Source organism: Dryobates pubescens, chromosome Z, assembly GCF_014839835.1.
Source record: "Dryobates pubescens isolate bDryPub1 chromosome Z, bDryPub1.pri, whole genome shotgun sequence".
Lineage (NCBI taxonomy): Eukaryota > Metazoa > Chordata > Aves > Piciformes > Picidae > Dryobates > Dryobates pubescens.
In genome coordinates, this window is record NC_071657.1 from 919,229 (window position 1) to 939,072 (window position 19,844).

Genomic DNA, 19,844 nt, shown 5'->3' on the forward strand with positions numbered 1-19,844 from the left:
GGATGCCCAATGCCAGCTCAAGGGGCAGTGGTGGAAGCTGAGGCAGAGGAAGTGCCATGGAAACAGGAGGGAAGAATTATTTCCCTGTGAGGGTGACAGAGCCCTGGAGCAGGCTGCCTATGGGGGTTGGGGACTCTCCCTCTGGAGCTATTCCAAACCCACCTGGCTGTGTTCCTGTGTGACCTGCTCTAGGTGACCCTGCTCTGGCAGGGGGGTTGGACTGGATGAGCTCTGGAGGTCCCTTGCAGCCCCTCACATTCTGTGACTCTGTGAAATGCTCTTTCTTCAGCAGCCCAACAGCCAGGCTGTGTTTGACAGCTCACAGGCTCAGAGCACCCTGAGCTTGAACTCACACTTGTCCCAAGATGATGGAGGTGTGGAGGGGCTATGAGGGATGGAAATAGCCTGACTCTTTGGGAAGGGGCTCACACATAGCAGTGCTAACCTCAATCAGGAGGAATTTGCTCTCTCTTCTGTATCTAGGTAGGAAAAGAAAATAAGCTGGGGTTGGTCTGGATGATTTCTTGAGGTCCCTTCCAGCCCCTAACCTTCTGTGATTCTGTGACCTTGCAGACATTGAGTTTGGGGGCTTTGCATGAGCAGCTTTGAAAAGGCTCTTCATGAGGTGTAGCATTTCAGCCCTGTGAGAACAAGGCCCATATTATGCATGCAGGCACCATGGTGCTGAAGGTGTCTCTGCTAAAGTCAAGACTCATTCCTGGCCCATCTCCAGCTTTATTCAAGGGCAAGAGATGAGAATCCTCACTTTGATTTCATAGTGCATTGATTTAATTTGTAGGTGCTGAGCCAGCACCAAGACAGGTGAGGGGCTGACCCACTGGAAGGTAGTTCTGCTGAGAAGGACCTGGGAGTGCTGGTGGAAAATTAAGTTCACCATGAGCCAGCAATGTGATTTTGTGCACAAGAAGGCCAATGGCCTTCTGGGGGCCACCAAGAAAAGTGTGGCCAGCAGGTCACAGAGGGAGGTTCTCTGCTTTCTCCACGCTGCCCCAGGAAGGTCACATCTGTTGTGACCACTTCAGGGCTCACTAGTTCAAGAGAGACACCAGCAGAGGCTACAAAGCTGCTGAGGGACCTGGGGCATCTCTGTGAGGAGCAAAGGCTGAGAGCCCCTGGGGCTGTTGAGCCCGGAGCAGAGCAGCCCCAGAGAGCATCTGATCAGTGCTCAGCAAGAGAGAAAGGCTGGGGGGCAAGAGGCTGGGGCCAGACAGTGGTGCCCAGGGACAACACAAGGGGCAAGGGGCACAAAGTGGAACCCAGGAGGTTGCATCTGAGCAGGAGGATAAAGTTGTTTGTTGTGAGGGTGCTGGAGGGCTGGAGCAGGCTGCCCAGAGAGGTTGTGGAGTGTCCTGGTGTGGAGAGCTTCCAACCCGCCCTGGGCACTGTGCTGCTGGGCAAGCTGCTGGGGGTGCCCTGCTGGGGCAGGGGGGGTTGGACTGGATGGTGTCCAGAGGTCCCTTCCACTGCAACTGAGTTATAATCAGATGACTGAAGCACTCTGTGATTTTGGGGTGGAAGTGTTTCACAGAACCAATATTTTTCTGGTGTCTGGCTTGGCCAGGGAGCTCTTTGCTAGTTGGTATGCACTCCAGTTCTGCAGGCCTCAGGTTTGCACTTCCTTGATATCCAAGAGGAGTTCTCAGAATTGATTTGCTGGATGCTTTGTGATGAGAAACATCACTCCAAACCACTGGCAGTGGGCTTATTCACGGCACAGAGGAAGGGAGCCCAGTGTTTAACTCTCCATCTGCAGGAGCATCAGGATTCCTCACCTTGGGGGCCTGCTGGGATTTCTGCAGGCACTGCCACGCTGGAGGGCAGGCTGCTGGTAGCAGATGTGGGGTGGGAGGGAGGCACCAGCCCAGCAATGTAGGAGCATCCCAACACACAGGTCATCTTGCATCTTGTGCCCCTTATTCATGTCAGATGCTGCCTGTTCTCCTGCATCTAGCCAAGGTGGCTTCAGGCTCTTCATAGGTAAGAACAAAGAGTAGCTTTAGGTCCTTTCAGCTCTGTTTCCCTTCTGCTTTTCTGCATAGAGGAGCTGTGGTGTGTTAGCTGTGTGCTTTGACTTTGAGCAGCAATGTTCTCCCTGGTTCTCAGTTAACCTCTACAAATCAGCAGTGGTGCTGCCTCAGCTGCAGCCCAGTGAGCTCTGCTAGCCTGTGGGCCATGTGAGATGCTACCTGTATGCTACAAGGCTCCTGAACACTCACTGCTTCATTCATGACCATAGAATCATTGAATGGTTTGGGTTGGATGGGACCTTTAAAGGCCACCTAGCCCAACCCTCCTGTAGTGAGCAGGGACATCTGCCACTAGAGCAGATTGCTCAGAGCCCCACACAACCTCACCTGGGATGCTGCCAGGGATGGGGCATCTCTGTGGGCAGCCTGGGACAGGCTCTCACCCCAGTCAGTGTAAAATCTGTCTTCATCTGATCTAGTCTCCATCTTCCCTCTTTCAGTTTCAGACCATCACCCCTTGTCCTGTCACAACAGACCCTGCTCAAAAGATTGGACCCCATCTCTTTTTCTGGGCTCCTTTAAGTATTGGAAGGCTGCAAGGAGGTCTCCCAGACTGAACTGCTGCACAGAAGTCAATTTCCATCAATTATTCAAGCAGCTAAAGGTGAAGAACTTCCATGTTGCTTCCAGGAATCCCTCTGAATCATGCTGCATCTTGGAAGAACATCAGACTTCCTAATGGATTTTCTGGTGTTAGTTGTGCTTCTGACAGAGAAGGGCTCAAATAAGCCAAGCTGGGCACTTTGGTGACTTACTTAAAACTGAGCACAGCTTTTTCTGCCCTTCAGAGGCTGATCTGCTTCTCTAGGCCCATAGCTACAGAGCCTTCTCAGCAGTCCTTGAAGCTCACTTGAAGACAAAGCAAATGAGACCTAATCAATAAAAGGGAGGTTAAGACCAAGAGGGTAGGAGATTAACTTTCGCCTCCCCACCTGCACATCTACAGACTTGGATTCTCCTTCTGGGGAGAGCTTCTTGTGGCTTGTCAGTACTTAAAGGACTCCAGAAGAAAGCTGGGGACAGACAGGGCCTGTTGTGACAGGCCAAGGGGTGATGGATTGAAAGCAAAAGTGGGAGATGGAGGGTGGAGAGAAGGGAGAAGTGTTTGAGACTGAGGGTGGTGAGAGCCTGTCCCGGAGAGGTGGGAGATGTGCTATCCCTGGCATCATTCCAGGTGAGGTTGTCTGGGGCTCTGAGCAACCTGCTCTACTTGCAGATGTCCCTCCTCATGGGGATGAGGTAGGTGATCTTTAAAAGGTCCCTTTCCACCCCAAACCATGCTGTGATTCTGTGGTTTGGCTTTTCATCAGTCAAGCATCCCTGTAAGAAGAAGAAGAGGAAACCCTCTGGATGTCACAGTGACAGGGTTATTACCTACAAGAGAGGCTGTGAAGCCAAAAAACACCTGCTGCAGGCTTTCTCCAGCATGGTTTTTTGAGTTCACCTCCTGGTGTAGGTTTCATGGATGTGGATGTCACCTGAATTACTGCCTTGTCCTCTTTTTGGATACAAACCATCCCTCATCCTCCCTAGTGCGCCGTGGTTGAGTGGGTCCTAATGAGAAACCATCACCCTCAGACAAAAGCAGTGTCTAAGCCAATCCCATATGGTTCTGACAGTGCTGTTCAGGAAACAAAGCAGTGGGTCAAGTTATCTGTGTGATGCTTCATGCTGGGAGCAAGAGGCAAGTCATAGATTCGGGCCCCAAACAAGCTAATTCCCAAACCTAAGGGAGGTTATTGATGGACGTTTGTTTAACTGCGTAACAGCAAACTGAACACGGATTCTGCTGTGGAAGGAGAGCAGCCTGGCACAGGGCTGACCACATCCCCTCATTATTTACTCTGTGTGAACTGCTGGAGGCCCTGCTGCTGAATGTTGCCAAACCAGTGCACACCAGTTTAAATGTCAGCTTGGATTTGCTGCTGCAGTCACTGAGTCGGCAGATAGCCTCTGTGACGCTTGGTTCGTTAGAGACAGGGAGGGGACGGAGCCAACCTGCACCTTGATTGACTCTAAGAGTGTTCAAGGCAAGGGAAAGAAGTGGAAGAGGCAGGTTTGGTGCTGTGTTGGAGTGCTGAGGTGTGTAGATTCCTGGCTCCAGTGCTGCTGGGTGCCATGGACACTGTCTCATGGACGCACACGTCCCCATTACTCTGATGGAGACATGCCACCGGCTGCTCTTCCCTCAGCCCTGCTGCTGGGGTGCTCTTTGTTAGAACTGTTGAATTGTTTGGGTTGGAAAAGACCTCTCAGGTCAAGTCCAGTCATGAAGCCAGCACTGCCAACTCACCACTAAACCATGTTCCTCAGCCTCCACATCTACACAGCTTCCAGAGGCCCAAAACTGAACCCAGGATCCGAGGTGCAACCTCACCAGTGCTGAGCACAGGGGCACAATCCCTTCCCTGCTCCTGCTGGCCACAACATTGCTGCTACAAGCAAGGATGCTGGTGGCCTTCTTGGCCACCTGGTCACCCCCTGGCTCATGTTCATCTGGCTGTTGGCCAGCACCCCCAGGTCCTTTTCTGCTGGGCAGTTTCCAGCCCCAAGCCTGGACCCTTCACGGGGTTGTTGTGACCCAGGTGCAGGACCCAGCACTTGGCCTTGTTGAACCTCATCCCACTGGCCTCAGCTGTGCCTCTGTAGAGCCTCCCAACCCTCAAGGAGCTCAGCACTTCTCCCCAGCTGCACTTCTCCCCAGCTGCAACCTCATTAAAGGGTGCTTTGCTCCCCTCATCCAGACAGTTGATAAAGACATTAAAGAGAACTTGGAGCCCTGAGGAACAGAAGAGTCTGAGGCGTTCCTGCATGACCTCAGTCTCCTGTTGGACAAAAGGGGGTTTGGTTTTTTTTGTCTCTCAGAAAAGAAGTGGAGCTGAGGTTTCCTACTAACCTTCTTGCTGTGCTCTACAGACTTGCTGAGCACCTGAGGAGGAGCAGAGCTGCCATCGTCTTCCAGAAGCAGTACCGCATGATGCAGATCCGCCAAGCTTTCCGGCGGGTCCGCAGCGCCACCATCACCATTCAGGCCTTCACTCGAGGCATGTTTGTCAGGAGGCTCTATCACCAGGTATGGCCCCACGGGGTGGCTGTGCCCTGGGGAAGAGCTGGGGCAGCCTTCATCTGTACTTCCAGAGGGCTGGAGCACCTCCCCTATGGGGACCGGCTGGGGGTGTTGGAGCGGTTCAGCCTGGAGAAGAGGAGGCTCCAGGGAGGCCTTCAGAGCAGCCTGCCAGTACCTGAAGGGGGCTACAGGAGAGCAGAGGAGGGACTGTTTACAAGGGCTTGTATTGCCCCTCATCCTGTCAATGGATTGAATCATAGAATTGTTAGGGTTAGAAGGGACCTCAAGGATCATCCAGCTCCAACCCTGCTGCCATGGGCACGGACCCCTCATGCTAGAGCAGGCTGAGGAGGGCAGATTTAAACTGGAGATTAGGGAGATATTCTTGACAGTGAGGGTGGGGAGACACTGGAACAGGTTGCCCAGGGAGGCTGTGTATGCCCCTTTCCTGGAGGGGTTCCAGGCCAGGTGGGACAAGACCTTGCTCAGCCTGCTCTCGTGGGAGGTGCCCCTGCCTGTGACAGGGGGGGTTGGAACTCGATGATCTCTTAAGGTCCCCTCCAACCCAATCCATTCCCACTGGCACAGCAGTGATGTATTTATTGCTGTGGCCCTTGTGATGTTTTCTGAAGCTGACTGCCTCTGGTGCTTCTGGAGAGCCCATGGTGAGGGCCATTTAGAGCCACACAAGCAGAAAGGATTCTGGCAGTGGCACCTCAGTGGAGCAGCTAAATGGAGTTAGTCACTCAGGTGCTGGGAGGCATTGTGGAAATCTGGAAATGTCACTTGAGCTCGCCCAGGCTCTGCAAAAACCTCCCTGGCAAACCCAACTTGTGTCTGAGCTGTGCTGCAGGTGCCCTTTCCAGCACGGTGGGAAGACCAATAGGGTCTGTCATGGAAGGCTGCAAGTCATTCATTGATAGAAATCCCTTTTTAATTAGTGCTCTCCATTAGCTTTCTGTGTCAGACCAGGAGCTGAAAGCAAGGAAGGAAAGATTTGATGGCAGCAAGTGGTACAGTGAGAAATCATCTATCGAGGAGCTGAGAGCAGCTCTGGGCAATCTTCTGTCTGCTCCTCAGATCCAGCCTGACTTTGGTAGTCACTTAAATGTGTGCCTAGCTGTGGTCACAGGGATAGTCTGGATTCTGGTTCAACTTACAAAGCCTTTTTCAGCCTAAATAACTCCATGATGCTTGAAGGAGTCAGAGGTGGTGATGAGCTAGGAGGGGTAGGCCTGCCCCTGGAGATGATGGAGGTTACCTGGGCACCTGCTGAGCTGGCCAGGGAGATCAGGGCTGTGCTGGATGCTGGTGGTCAGGAATTTGTGCTGCCACTGCTTTTTCACATAGTGTCATAGTATCAGTCAGGGTTGGAAGGGACCACAAGGATCATCTAGTTCCAGCCCCCCTGCCATGGGCAGGGACACCCCACACTGGATCAACCTGGCCAGAGCCTCGTCCAGCCTGGGCTGAAACACCTCCAGAGCCTGGGCCCCAAGCACCTCCCTGGACAACCCATTCCAGGGCTTTACCACTCTCATGGGGAAGAACTTCCTCCTCACCTCCAGCCTGAATCTCCCCACCTCCAGCTTCATTCCATTCCCCCTAGCCCTAGCACTACCTGAGATCCTGAGCAGTCCCTCCTCAGCCTTCTTGTAGCCCCCTTCAGATGCTGGAAGGCCACAATGAGGTCACCTCAGAGCCTTCTCCTCTCCAGACTGAAGAGCCCCAACTCCTTCAGTCTGTCCTCACAGGAGAGGTGCTGCAGCCCTCTGCTCATCCTTGTGGCCCTTCTCTGGACACCTTCCAGCACCTCCAGATCCCTCTTGCCATAGGGACTCCAGAACTGGAGGCAGTGCTCCAGGTGGGGTCTCCCCAGAGCTGAGCAGAGGGGGAGAATCACCTCCCTGGCCCTGCTGGCCACACTTCTCTTGCTGCAGCCCACATCCGCTCTTCAAATCAGAAGCCTGTGCAGGGCAGCCACCAGGTCCAGCATTTAAGCTCTCTAGAGATTCAAGGCAACCCATCATCTTAACAGGATGTAGAAGCTGGTTGAAAGTCAGGCTGCTCAGAGCTGAACAGCCTTAATGCCTGGAGCAGCTGGGTGTAGGAGTTGGATTCATAGATTCACAGAATGCTTTGAGTTGGAAGGGACCTTAAAGATCATCCAGTTCCAACCCATGGGCAGGGTCACCTCCCACTAGCCCAGGCTGCTCAAGGTCTCATCCAACTTGGCTTTGAACATCTCCAGGGAGGGGGCATCCACAACCTCTCTGGAGAAACCACTCTGAAGAACTTTCCCATGAGAGATAAGGTTGAAGTTCTCCCTTCCCATGTGTGAAAGGGGACACAAAATAACAGCCTGTCTTTCCACCCATCACCCCCTGCACTTCCCAGGACACTTCTGCTTAAGAGGAGAATAGAAGTAGTTAGATTGAGATTGGCTGTGAGGAAGAAGTTGTTCCCCATGAGGGTGGTGAGAGCCTGGCACAGGTTGCCCAGGGAGGTGGTGGAAGCCTCCTGCCTGGAGGTGTTTGCAGCCAGGCTGGAGGTGGCTGTGAGCAACCTGCTGCAGTGTGAGGTGTCCCTGGCCATGGCAGGGGGGTTGTGGTTGGCTGAGCCTTGAGGTCCCTTCCAACCCTGACAATTCTGTGATTCCATGTTGAGTCATCATGGCTGGGGCTGTCTTGGTGAGCTGCTGACCAAGATGGGGAGGGGGAAGCAGTCAGACCATAGCAGGGACACCTTCCAGTAGAACACATTGCTCAAGGCCCTGTCCATCCTGGCCTTGAACACCTCCAGGGAAGGGACATCCACAACCTCCCTGGTGGTGGAAGCCTCCTGCCTGGAGGTGTTTGCAGCCAGGCTGGAGGTGGCTGTGAGCAACCTGCTGCGGTGTGAGGTGTCCCTGCCCATGGCAGGGGGCTGGGGCTGGCTGAGCCTTGAGGTCCCTTCCAGCCCTGACAGTTCTACAGTTCTATAAGATGACAGGGCAGAGGCTCTGAGTGCCACGTTGCAAGCCAAAGCAGTGACTGTCCTGTGTTGCCCACTCCCCTGCAGGTGCTGGCAGAGCACAAGGCCACCGTGCTGCAGAGGTTCGCCCGGGGCTGGCTGGCGCGGACGCGGTTCCGCCGGCTGCGGGCGGCCGCCCTCATCCTGCAGTGCTGCTACCGCCGCATGAAGGCCAGGCAGCAGCTGAAGGCCCTGAGGATCGAAGCTCGCTCGGCACAGCACCTCAAGAAGCTCAACATTGGCATGGAGAACAAGGTGGTGCAGCTGCAAAGGAAGATCGATGAGCAGGTGCGTGCCAGGGTCTGCCCGGACAGCTGTGGTCCTGCTGCTGCTGCTGTGCCTCTCTGGTGCTGTCCTTCCCTCACAGCTGTGGTCCTGCTGCTGTGCCTCTCTGGTGCTGTCCTTCCCTCTCACAGCTGTGGTCCTGCTGCTGCTGCTGTGCCTCTCTGGTGCTGTCCTTCCCTCACAGCTGTGGTCCTGCTGCTGTGCCTCTCTGGTGCTGTCCTTCCCTCTCACAGCTGTGGTCCTGCTGCTGTGCCTCTCTGGTGCTGTCCTTCCTTCTCACAGCTGTGGTCCTGCTGCTGCTGCTGTGCCTCTCTGGTGCTGTCCTTCCCTCTCACAGCTGTGGTCCTGCTGCTGTGCCTCTCTGGTGCTGTCCTTCCCTCTCAGCTGTGGTCCTGCTGCTGCTGCTGTGCATCTCTGGTGCTGTCCTTCCCTCTCACAGCTGTGGTCCTGCTGCTGTGCCTCTCTGGTGCTGTCCTTCCCTCTCACAGCTGTGGTCCTGCTGCTGCTGCTGTGCCTCTCTGGTGCTGTCCTTCCCTCTCACCTGTGGTCCTGCTGCTGCTGCTGTGCCTCTCTGGTGCTGTCCTTCCCTCTCACAGCTGTGGTCCTGCTGCTGCTGTGCCTCTCTGGTGCTGTCCTTCCCTCTCAGCTGTGGTCCTGCTGCTGCTGCTGTGCCTCTCTGGTGCTGTCCTTCCCTCTCACAGCTGTGGTCCTGCTGCTGCTGCTGTGCCTCTCTGGTGCTGTCCTTCCCTCTCACCTGTGGTCCTGCTGCTGCTGCTGTGCCTCTCTGGTGCTGTCCTTCCCTCTCACAGCTGTGGTGCTGCTGCTGCTGTGCCTCTCTGGTGCTGTCCTTCCCTCTCAGCTGTGGTCCTGCTGCTGCTGCTGTGCCTCTCTGGTGCTGTCCTTCCTTCTCACAGCTGTGGTGCTGCTGCTGCTGTGCCTCTCTGGTGCTGTCCTTCCCTCTCACAGCTGTGGTCCTGCTGCTGCTGCTGTGCCTCTCTGGTGCTGTCCTTCCCTCTCACAGCTGTGGTGCTGCTGCTGCTGCTGTGCCTCTCTGGTGCTGTCCTTCCCTCTCACAGCTGTGGTCCTGCTGCTGCTGCTGTGCCTCTCTGGTGCTGTCCTTCCCTCTCACAGCTGTGGTCCTGCTGCTGCTGCTGTGCCTCTCTGGTGCTGTCCTTCCCTCTCACCTGTGGTCCTGCTGCTGCTGTGCCTCTCTGGTGCTGTCCTTCCCTCTCACCTGTGGTCCTGCTGCTGCTGTGCCTCTCTGGTGCTGTCCTTCCCTCTCACCTGTGGTCCAGCTGCTGCTGCTGTGCCTCTCTGGTGCTGTCCTTCCCTCTCACAGCTGTGGTCCTGCTGCTGCTGCTGTGCCTCTCTGGTGCTGTCCTTCCCTCTCACAGCTGTGGTCCTGCTGCTGCTGTACCTCTCTGGTGCTGTCCTTCCCTCTCACCTGTGGTCCAGCTGCTGCTGCTGTGCCTCTCTGGTGCTGTCCTTCCCTCTCACAGCTGTGGTCCTGCTGCTGCTGCTGTACCTCTCTGGTGCTGTCCTTCCCTCTCACCTGTGGTCCTGCTGCTGCTGCTGTGCCTCTCTGGTGCTGTCCTTCCCTCTCACCTGTGGTCCTGCTGCTGCTGCTGTGCCTCTCTGGTGCTGTCCTTCCCTCTCACCTGTGGTCCTGCTGCTGCTGCTGTGCCTCTCTGGTGCTGTCCTTCCCTCTCACAGCTGTGGTCCTGCTGCTGCTGCTGTGCATCTCTGGTGCTGTCCTTCCCTCTCACAGCTGTGGTCCTGCTGCTGTGCCTCTCTGGTGCTGTCCTTCCCTCTCACCTGTGGTCCTGCTGCTGCTGCTGTGCCTCTCTGGTGTTGTCCTTCCCTCTCAGAGCTGTGTTCCTGCTGTTGCTGCTGTGCCTCTCTGGTGTTGTCCTGTGGCCTCCTCTGGCCCTGCTCCAGCAGCTCCCTGTCTGTGCTGAGCACTCCAGAGCTGCCCCAGCACTGCAGGGGGGGTCTGAGCAGAGCCCAGCAGAGGGGCAGAATCCCCTCCCTGCCCCTGCTGCCCACACTGCTGAGGATCAGCCCAGCAGAGGGCTGGCTCTGGGCTGGCAGCACTCAGTGCCAGCTCATGGCCAGCTCTGCACCCCCAGCACCCCCAAGGCCTTCTCCACAGGGCTGCTCTCTAGCCCTTTATCCCCCAGCCTGGATTGATACTGGGGGTTCTCAGACCTAAGGGCAGGACCTTGCACGTGGCCCTGTTGAACCTCATGATGTTCACACAAGGCACTTCCCCAGCTTGCCCAGGGCCCTCTGGATGGATCCCATCCCTCAGGTGTGTCCACTGCTCCACTCAGCTTGGTGTCATCTGCAAACTGCTTGCTGAGGGTGCACTTCCCCACCTACTCAGATGTTACTCTGACCAATACCCTCTGTGTTACTTCCCAGTGCTGTACAGAACACTTCAGGAATGAGTATAAACAATGCTGAGCAGGCCCCAGCTGTATCCACTGAGAGCAGTCAGGAACTTCTCATCCATCTGTAACCTTAAAATGCCCTTTTACAGGCAGGGGAATCATTCTCTGGTGGTTGGGATGCCTGCCTAAAGATGGAATGGCTTGGGCTGGAAGGGACTTTAAGCATCAACTGCTTCCAGCCCCCCTGTGCTGTTTAGTAATAGCAGTTTGTGTCTGGGATGTGCTCAGGAGCACTTACACATCACACATGGTTCCTGTGCCACTGTAAATCTCCCCCTGCATGACACCAGGGGTCCTTTGCCTGTGAAGATGATGAGGAATGACTCTGCTTTGGCTTAGCTACTTCATAGTCACGACAGCCAAGGGTTTGCCTTACACTGACCTCTCTCTCTCTGGTCATCACTGGCTCCAATGTGCTCACCCCAGTAGAATCTGCCCTAAACTGTGGTGTTTGGTTTTCACAACACCTGCTTGCCTGCAGGTATACCACAGCCTGGGAGCAAAAAAAAACCAAGCCCCAAACAACCTCAGGCATAAAGGTTTTCTGCATATTGGCACATCAGAAACCTGTCTGATGTGAGCCTTCTTCTGGAGAGGGTTTGGTGGAATTGATTTGGACAAGTCACTTCAGGTCCATGTTTTTGTGAGCAGAGTGTGGCCAGCAGGTCACAGAGGGAGGTTCTCCTCCTTCTACTCTGCCCTTGTGAGGCCACATCTGGAGTATTGTGTCCAGTTCTGGGCCCTCCACTTCAAGAGAGACAGGGAACTGATGGAGAAAGTCCAGCAGAGGCTGTGAAGATGCTGAGGGGCCCTGGAGCAGCTCTGTGAGGAGCAGAGGCTGAGAGCCCCTGGGGCTGTGGAGCCTGGAGCAGAGCAGCCCCAGAGGGGAGCTGAGCAATGCTCAGCAAGAGAGAAAGGCTGGGGGGCAAGAGGCTGGGGCCAGGCTCTGCTCAGTGGTGCCCAGGGACAGGACAAGGGGCAAGGGGCACAAACTGCCACCCAGGAGGTTGGATGTGAGCAGGAGGAGAAAGTTGTTTGTGGTGAGGGTGCTGGAGGGCTGGAGCAGGCTGCCCAGAGAGGTTGTGGAGTGTCCTGGTGTGGAGAGCTTCCAACCCCCCCTGGGCATTGTGCTGCTGGGCAAGCTGCTGTGGGTGCCCTGCTGGAGCAGGGGGGGTTGGAGTGGGAGATCCCCAGAGGTCTCTTCCAAGCCCAACACTTGCATGATTCTGTGGTTTGGGCTGGACTTGTGCAGTGAGCATGAACCTCTGCACTGGGTCTGCTGAACCAATGCTAGCTCCAGGAGGAGTGTGGGTGTGGAAGAGTGAAGAGAACCCAGTCTTTGGTGAATGCTGACCTTCCTGTCATGGATTCTGAGGTGCCAGCAAGGTCTGCTTTGGGGAAGGAGACGTGAAGAGCTTTTAGGCAGGCAGAAATAATGAGCTGGAGCTCAGTTTTGATCTCCCTCCAAGTCTGTGCAGTGCCTCTTGAAGGAGGTGCTTTGATGTTTTGTGTGTGTCTTCTGCAGGCCAGCACCACTGCTGTCTACTGCTGGTGGCAGCACGTCCAGTGAGCTAATTTTAACCACCCTTACAGGCCTGGGATGCTTTGGATGTGCTCATGAGCCCCCTTCCAGGGGACTTTCTTCTCAGTTTGTCACATCCTATTTTCCCTGCAGCATCCATTTCACTCCTGGCTCATCCATAAACACCACCTTCCAAACACCCCAGTTAAAGATAAGAAATACTCACAGCCAACCTGCAGTGATGTTAATTTCATGACTAATCATGGAAGAAAATGTTTGTCTGGGTTTTGGTTTCTTCTGTTTCTGCTACTTCAGCTCAGGCATGAGTGGAGAGATGCAGCACTCCCTGTGCCCCTGAGGAGATCTTGCTTTGAAAGCATTCAAGCCTCTGGTTTGCACATCAGCCTCTGCTCACCCACTGCAGCATCTGGGGCTGGGGGGATTTAGTTTGCACATCAGCCTCTGCTCACCCACTGCAGCATCTGGGGCTGGGGGGATTTAGTTTGCACATCAGCCTCAGCTCACCCACTGCAGCATCTGGGGCTGGGGGGATTTAGTTTGCACATCAGCCTCTGCTCACCCACTGCAGCATCTGGGGCTGGGGGGATTTAGTTTGCACATCAGCCTCAGCTCACCCACTGCAGCATCTGGGGCTGGGGGGATTTAGTTTGCACATCAGCCTCTGCTCACCCACTGCAGCATCTGGGGCTGGGGGGATTTAGTTTGCACATCAGCCTCTGCTCACCCACTGCAGCATCTGGGGCTGGGGGGATTTAGTTTGCACATCAGCCTCAGCTCACCCACTGCAGCATCTGGGGCTGGGGGGATTTAGTTTGCACATCAGCCTCAGCTCACCCACTGCAGCATCTGGGGCTGGGGGGATTTAGTTTGCACATCAGCCTCTGCTCACCCACTGCAGCATCTGGGGCTGGGGGGATTTAGTTTGCACATCAGCCTCAGCTCACCCACTGCAGCATCTGGGGCTGGGGGGATTTAGTTTGCACATCAGCCTCTGCTCACCCACTGCAGCATCTGGGGCTGGGGGGATTTAGTTTTCACATCAGCCTCAGCTCACCCACTGCAGCATCTGGGGCTGGGGGGATTTAGTTCTGGTTCCAGATCAGCTGAGGGGTTTGTTCTTGCACAGGCAAGAAAGATTTAACTCTGGTTTTGCTGTGAAATAGTCTGCCCTGGACCACTTTTTTTTTCTGGCCTCATGGGACCAGTGATCTTCTTTTTATTGTGCTTCTCAGCTAAGTGAGGGGCTTGGGGTGTTCTTCTGTTGTTGTTTTCAGTGTGTGTGTTTCAGCTGCCTGAGACACTTCTATGGCTGGCAACTAAGTTAGTGCTCATGCAGCCACAACTCACTGCATGAACTGTCTGTGACTAGCAGGATCCCTCAGCCTGGATGAGGCACTTGGTGCCACGGTTTAGTTGATTAGATGGTGTTGGACTTGATGATCTCAAAGGTCTCTTCCAACCTGGTTAATTCCACTCCACTCCACTCCACTCCATTCCATTCCATTCATTGGGAATAAAACCAGGCCCAGCCTTCCTGCCCTTCTCTGGACCTGTTGCAGCCCCTCAAGCTCCTTCCTGGAGTTAGGGGCCCAAAGCTGAACCCAGCACTCAAGCTGTGGCCTCACCAGTGCCCAGTGCAGGGGCACAATCCCTGCCCTGCTCCTGCTGGCCACACCATTGCTGATCCAGGCCAGGCTGGCATTGATCTTCTTGGCCTTGGGCACACCCTGGCTCATCTTCAGCTGTCTGTCTCCCAGCACCCCCAGGTCCTTCTCCATCAGCAGCTCTCCAGCCACTCTGCCCCAAGCCTGTAATGCTGCATGGGGATGTTGTGGCCCAAGTGCAGCACTCAACACTTGGCCTTGCTGAATCTCATACCTTCAGCCTCAGCTCCTTGACCAAGCCTGTCCACATCTCTCCAGGTTGCCTCCCCCACCAGATGTTGCAAACCAACTGCTCTAAGCCACCCTGCTTGGAACCTGTATTAATTAATGATGAGCACATGCCTGGAAATACTAATTACCAGAAGAGTGTCCCCCACCATGATCCAGCATTTTTAGTGCTTACTTCAGCCTGGAGAAGGGGAGGCTCAGGGCAGACCTTCTTGCTCTCTACAACTGCCTGAAGGGAGGTTGTAGCCAGGTGGGGGTTGGTCTCTTCTCCCAGGCACCAGAACAAGAGGACACAGTCTGAAGCTGTGCCAGGGGAGGTTTGGTCTGGATATAAGGAAGAAACTCTTCCCAGAAGGAGAGATTGGCCATTGGGATGTGCTGCCCAGGGAGGTGGTGGAGTCACCATCCCTGGAGGTGTTCAGGAAGAGCCTGGCTGAGGCACTTGGTGCCATGGTTGAGTTGATCAGATGGTGCTGGGTGATAGGTTGGACTTGGTGACCTCAAAGGTCTTTTCCAGCCTGGTTAATTCCATATGATTCTGTATTCTTTTGTTAGGCCTTCAGTGCTGATCTCATTGTTTCTCTTGTTTTCCTTTTCTCTTGCTGGCTGCAGAACAAGGAATACAAACTCCTGAACGAGCAGCTCTCCACACTCGCCTCAGCCCACTCCTCTGAGGTGGAGAAGCTGAAGAAGGAGCTGGTGCAGTATCAGCAGAGCCAGCAGGGGGATGGCAACCAGCTTGTCAGCCTGCAGGAGGAGATGGAGCATCTCCATCTGGAGCTTCAGAAAGCTCAGGGCGAGAGGAAGGTGGTGGAGGACAGCTACGTGAAGGAGAAGGACCTGCTGAGGAAGGTAGGTCCATTTGTCCTGGCTCCTGATGGGTGGGTGGTCCTGCTGAATTGTTTCAGCTGGGAAAGACCTCTCAGGTCATCCAGTCCAACTGACAACCCAACCCCACCATGGCCACCAAACCATGTCCCAAAGGGCCATGGCCACAGGTTTCTTGAGCACCTCCAGGGATGGGGACTCCACCACCTGCCTGGGCAGCCTGTGCCAGTCCCTGACCACTCCTGCAGTGAAGAAGTTGTTCCTGATCTCCAACCTAAACTTCCCCTGGCACAATTTTAGGCCATTTCCTCTCCTCCTGTCAACCTGAGAACAGGGAGAAGGGACCAGTCCCCCACCTCACTCCAATCTCCTGTCAAGGAGTTGTAGAGAGCAATGAAGTCTCCCCTCAGCCTCCTTTTCCCAGACTAAACAACCCCAGGTCCCTCAGCTGCTGCTCTTAAGATTTGTTCTCTAGACCCTTCACCAACTTTATGGGAAAGAATTAATTTCTATTCTTTAATTGCAATTTCCCCCCCTTTTTTGGCACTGAATACCCCTACACTTTGCCTTCTAACCAGGTCATAGGGCAGGTGGACACCTCTCTAGGAGCAGGGACTGCCTCTTGTCAGGAGGATGCTCTGTTTTGATGCCTTCTGCACTGCCAGCCACCAAGAACCTCCCTGAATTCAGAGCTGTCTGGGAATAAGGAAGCTTAAAAACCCATGGCCATGCCAGAGCTCCTTGTCCATAGAGTGGTTCCTCCTGGCATGTAAAGAAAAACACTGGAGAAGGCTGCTGCAGGCTGTCAGTGTTAGAAGATTGTCCCTCCTCAGCTCAGCCTGGAATGGGACATGAGGGCATGGCTTCTACCAGACAAGAGGTCTTAGGGGCTGGTGTTGCAGGTATCATACACTGGTGTGGGTTGGAAGGGACTTCTAGAGGTCACCTAGTCCAACCCTCCTGCCCTGAGCAGTGACTCTTCCACTAGATCAGCATGCTCAAAGTCCCCTCCACCCTGGGCTTTGAACTCTGCCAGGGAAGAAGTATTCATAACTTCTCTGGGCAACCTGTGCCAGTGTCTCACAGTGAAGGACTTCCTCACTTGTATCTGGTCTGACTCTCCCTTCTTTTGGTGCAGATCTCACAGTGAAGAACTTCCTCACTTGTATCTGGTCTGACTCTCCCTTCTTTTGGTTCCAATCTGTTACCCATTGCCCTGTCACTACATGCCCTTGTTAAAAGCCCCTCCTCAAGGATCAGAGCATACAGAGTGTGACCTGTGTGGGGACCAACTCATCCCTCCTTGGCAGAGGCACAGCTCCAGCAGGATCTAAGCTGGTGGTTGTGAGCTTTCATAGAGCCTGGAGCTATCATGTAGACTAAACTCCCATGCTGTCTGTATCTTAAAGTGGAGGTGGTGCAGTGCTGCCATCATTAGACCCAAAACTGAGAGGAGGAGTCCAGAATGGTGCTTGTTGTCTGGCAGCCTTGAACCTCAGTCACTTCTGGAGGTGTTTGGTTTCTGTTTGGCTTGTTTGATTATTTTTTTTTTAATTAATGTGGAATTAGCTGTGTTTTTACTGTTGTGGAAGAGTGCCCAGGTGAGGATCCTCTGAGTCACCTCCCTCAGCAGCACCTGCCCTGAACAGCTTCCCACTATGGATAGCTCTCAGATGTTGAGGCTGGATGAGAAGCTGTCAGGACTATGAGGCAGGAATTGGGGGTGCTGGGGGGTGCAGAGCTGGAACTGAGCACTGCCAGCCCAGAGGCAGCCCTGTGCTGGGCTGATCCCCAGCAGTGTGGGCAGCAGGGGCAGGGAGGGGATTCTGCCCCTCTGCTGGGCTCTGCTCACACCCCCCCTGCAGTGCTGGGGCAGCTCTGCAGTGCTCAGCACAGGCAGGGAGCTGTTGGAGCAGGGCCAGAGGAGGCCACAGCAATGCTGGCAGGGCTGGAAGGGCTCTGCTGGGAGGCTCCAGGCTGAGAGAGTTGGCCTTGGGCAGCCTGGAGAAGAGAAGGCTCCAGGGAGACCTTCTGGTGGCCTTGCAGTGCTTGAAGGGGGCTGGAAGCAAGCTGGGGACAGAGTTTTGTGCAGGGGCTGTTGTGAGAGGCCAAGGGGTGATGGTTTGAAGTGCCAGAGGGAGATGGAGAGTGGAGAGAGGGCAGAAATGTTTGAGGCTGAGGGTGGTGAGAGCCTGTGCCAGGCTGCCCAGAGAGGTGGGAGCTGCCCCATGCCTGGGATGCAGCATCCCAGGGGAGGCTGCTTGGGCTCTGAGCACCCTGCTTTAGGAGGCTTGGACTAGATGAGCTTTAAAGACCCCTTCCTACCTCACCCATTCAGTGATTCTTTGGCTCTGTGTTCAGGATGCTTTACCCTGAGCAACTCACTCAGCTGAAATGTGATTTTTTTTTGCTGAGCTGCTTAAAAGGATGATCAGCCTGTAGATGTGTTGTCTCTTGGCTGGATCAAGAGCTGTTAGGCTGCTCTTTCCTTGTGTGTTGCACCCACACAGAGACATGAAATCAGGGGTTTTTCTTTTCTCCAGCCCTCAGTGAGAGGTTCCCTTTTGGCTCAGGGCTCAGTTCCTTTGCTGGTTGCAGCAGAGGCTTTCAGAGCCTGGCAGCAAGCTTGGTTTTGAAGGTGATGCAGCTGGGGACGAACTGCTTCTCTTTGCTCCTCATTGCAAGTCTGCTGTGAGCACTTAGAAGAAAGGTTGATTTAATGACCAGTGAGGTGCTTCCAAAAGGCAAGAAAAGAAAGGAAAGGCTTCCCCTTGCTGTGGAGGTGCCTACAGCAGAGCACAGGCTGGGTACTTCACTGAGACAATGAAAGGTTTGATTATAAACCATTTCCACTGAGCAGTGCAGGCTCCCATTTCAGTTGCTTCCTTCCGTTGCTTGTCAGCAGGAGCACAGAGAAGACCTCTCTCACAGACTCCTGGAATCATTTTGGTTGGGAAAGACCTTTAAGATCATGAGTTCAAACAGTTACCTAATTCTGCCAAGGCTGAGGCTGAGCCATGCCCCTCAGCACCATGTTTCTGTGTCCCTTAAACACCTCCAGGGATGGGGATTCAAGCACCTCCCTGGGCAGCCCTTTGCCAGTGTTGGAGAACCCTTCCAGTGAAAAAGTTTCTTCTAATGTCCAACGTAAACCACCACTGGTGAAGCTTGAGGCAATTTCCTCTTGTTCTATCACTTATACCCCTGGAGAAGAGACCAACTCCCCCCTGGCTCCAGCCTCCTTTCAGGGAGCTGTAGAGAGCCAGAAGGTCTCCCCTCAGCCTTCTCCAAACGAAGCACCCCCAGCTCCCTCAGCTGCTCCTCCCCAGCCCTGCTCTCCAGACCCTTGCCCAGCTCCATTGCCCTCCTCTGGCCCTGCTCCAGCTCCTCAATGTCCTTCTTGGAGTGAGGAGCCCAGAACTGAACCCAGCACTCAAGGTGTAGCCTCACCAGTGCTGAGTACAGGAGGACAATGCCTGCCCTGCTCCTGCTGGCCGCACCATTGCTGTTCCAAGCCAGGATGCTGGTGGCCTTCTTGGCCACCTTGGCTCATTTTTGGGTGGCTGTTGACCAACACCCCCCAGGTCTTTCCAGCCACTCTGCCCCAGGCCTGGAGTTTTGATGGGGTTGTGACCCAAGTGCAGGGCCCAGCACTTGGCCTTGTTGAATCTCATCCCCTTGACCTCAGCACACTGATCCAGGTTCCTCTCTAGACCTTCCCAGCCCTCAAGCAGATCAAGACTCCTGTCCAGCTTGGTGTCATCTGCCAGCTCACTGAGGGTGCCCTTGATCTCCTCGCCCAGATCACTGATAAAGATGTTAGAGGAGGGATGGGATGAGGTTGGTTTTGGTGCAAAATGGTAAAATCAAGCCTGAGTTAGATTAGAAATAGAATAGGAATAGGAATAGGAATAGAATAGAATAAACCAGGTTGGAAGAGACCTTCAAGATCATCATGTCCAACCTATCATCCAACACCACCTAATCAACTAACCCATGGCACCAAGCACCCTATCAAGTCTCCTTCTGAACACCTCCAGGGATGGTGACTCCACCACCTCCCCAGGCAGCCCATCCAATGTGCAATCACTCTCTCTGTGTAGAACTTCCTCCTAACCTCCAGCCTAAACCTCCCCTGGCTCAGCCTGAGACTGTGTCCTCTTGTTCTGGTGCTGCTTGCCTGGGAGAAGAGCCCAACCCCCACCTGGCTACAGCCTCCCTTCAGGGAGTTGCAGAGAGCAAGAAGGTCTCCCCTGAGCCTCCTCTTCTGCAGGCTAAGCAACCCCAGCTCCCTCAGCCTCTCCTCACAGGGCTGTGTTCCAAACCCCTCACCAACTTCATTGCTCTTCTCTGGACACCTTCCAGCAGCTCAACCTCCTTCGTAAACTGAGGGGCCCAGAGCTGGACACAGTACTCAAGGTGCGGCCTAACCAGTGCAGTGTACAGGGGCAGAATGACCTCCCTGCTCCTGCTGGCCACACTCTTCCTGATGCAGGCCAGGATGCCACTGGCCCTCTTGGCCCCCTGGGCACACTGCAGGCTCAGCCTACCATCACCCAGCACCCCCAGGTCCCTGTCTGCCTGACTGCTCTCAGCCACTCTGCCCCCAGCCTGTAGCACTGCCTGGGGTTGCTGTGGTCAATGTGCAGCCCCTGGCACTTGGATGTGTTCAATCTCCTGCCCTTGGCCTCTGCCCATCTGCCCAGCCTGTCCAGG

At 54.7% G+C, this 19,844-nt stretch overlaps 1 protein-coding gene across 1 annotated transcript in view; it reads left to right on the top strand.

Annotated features, from left to right (window-relative positions):
- Positions 1-19,844, top strand: part of MYO5B (myosin VB) — a 255,509-nt gene that overhangs the window by 168,129 nt on the left and 67,536 nt on the right. Inside the window, exons 21-23 of the mRNA XM_054178698.1 lie at positions 4,965-5,121; positions 8,176-8,415; positions 14,913-15,152. Of these exons, the coding sequence (XP_054034673.1) occupies positions 4,965-5,121; positions 8,176-8,415; positions 14,913-15,152 (637 nt within the window). The remainder of the gene's footprint in view (positions 1-4,964; positions 5,122-8,175; positions 8,416-14,912; positions 15,153-19,844) is intronic.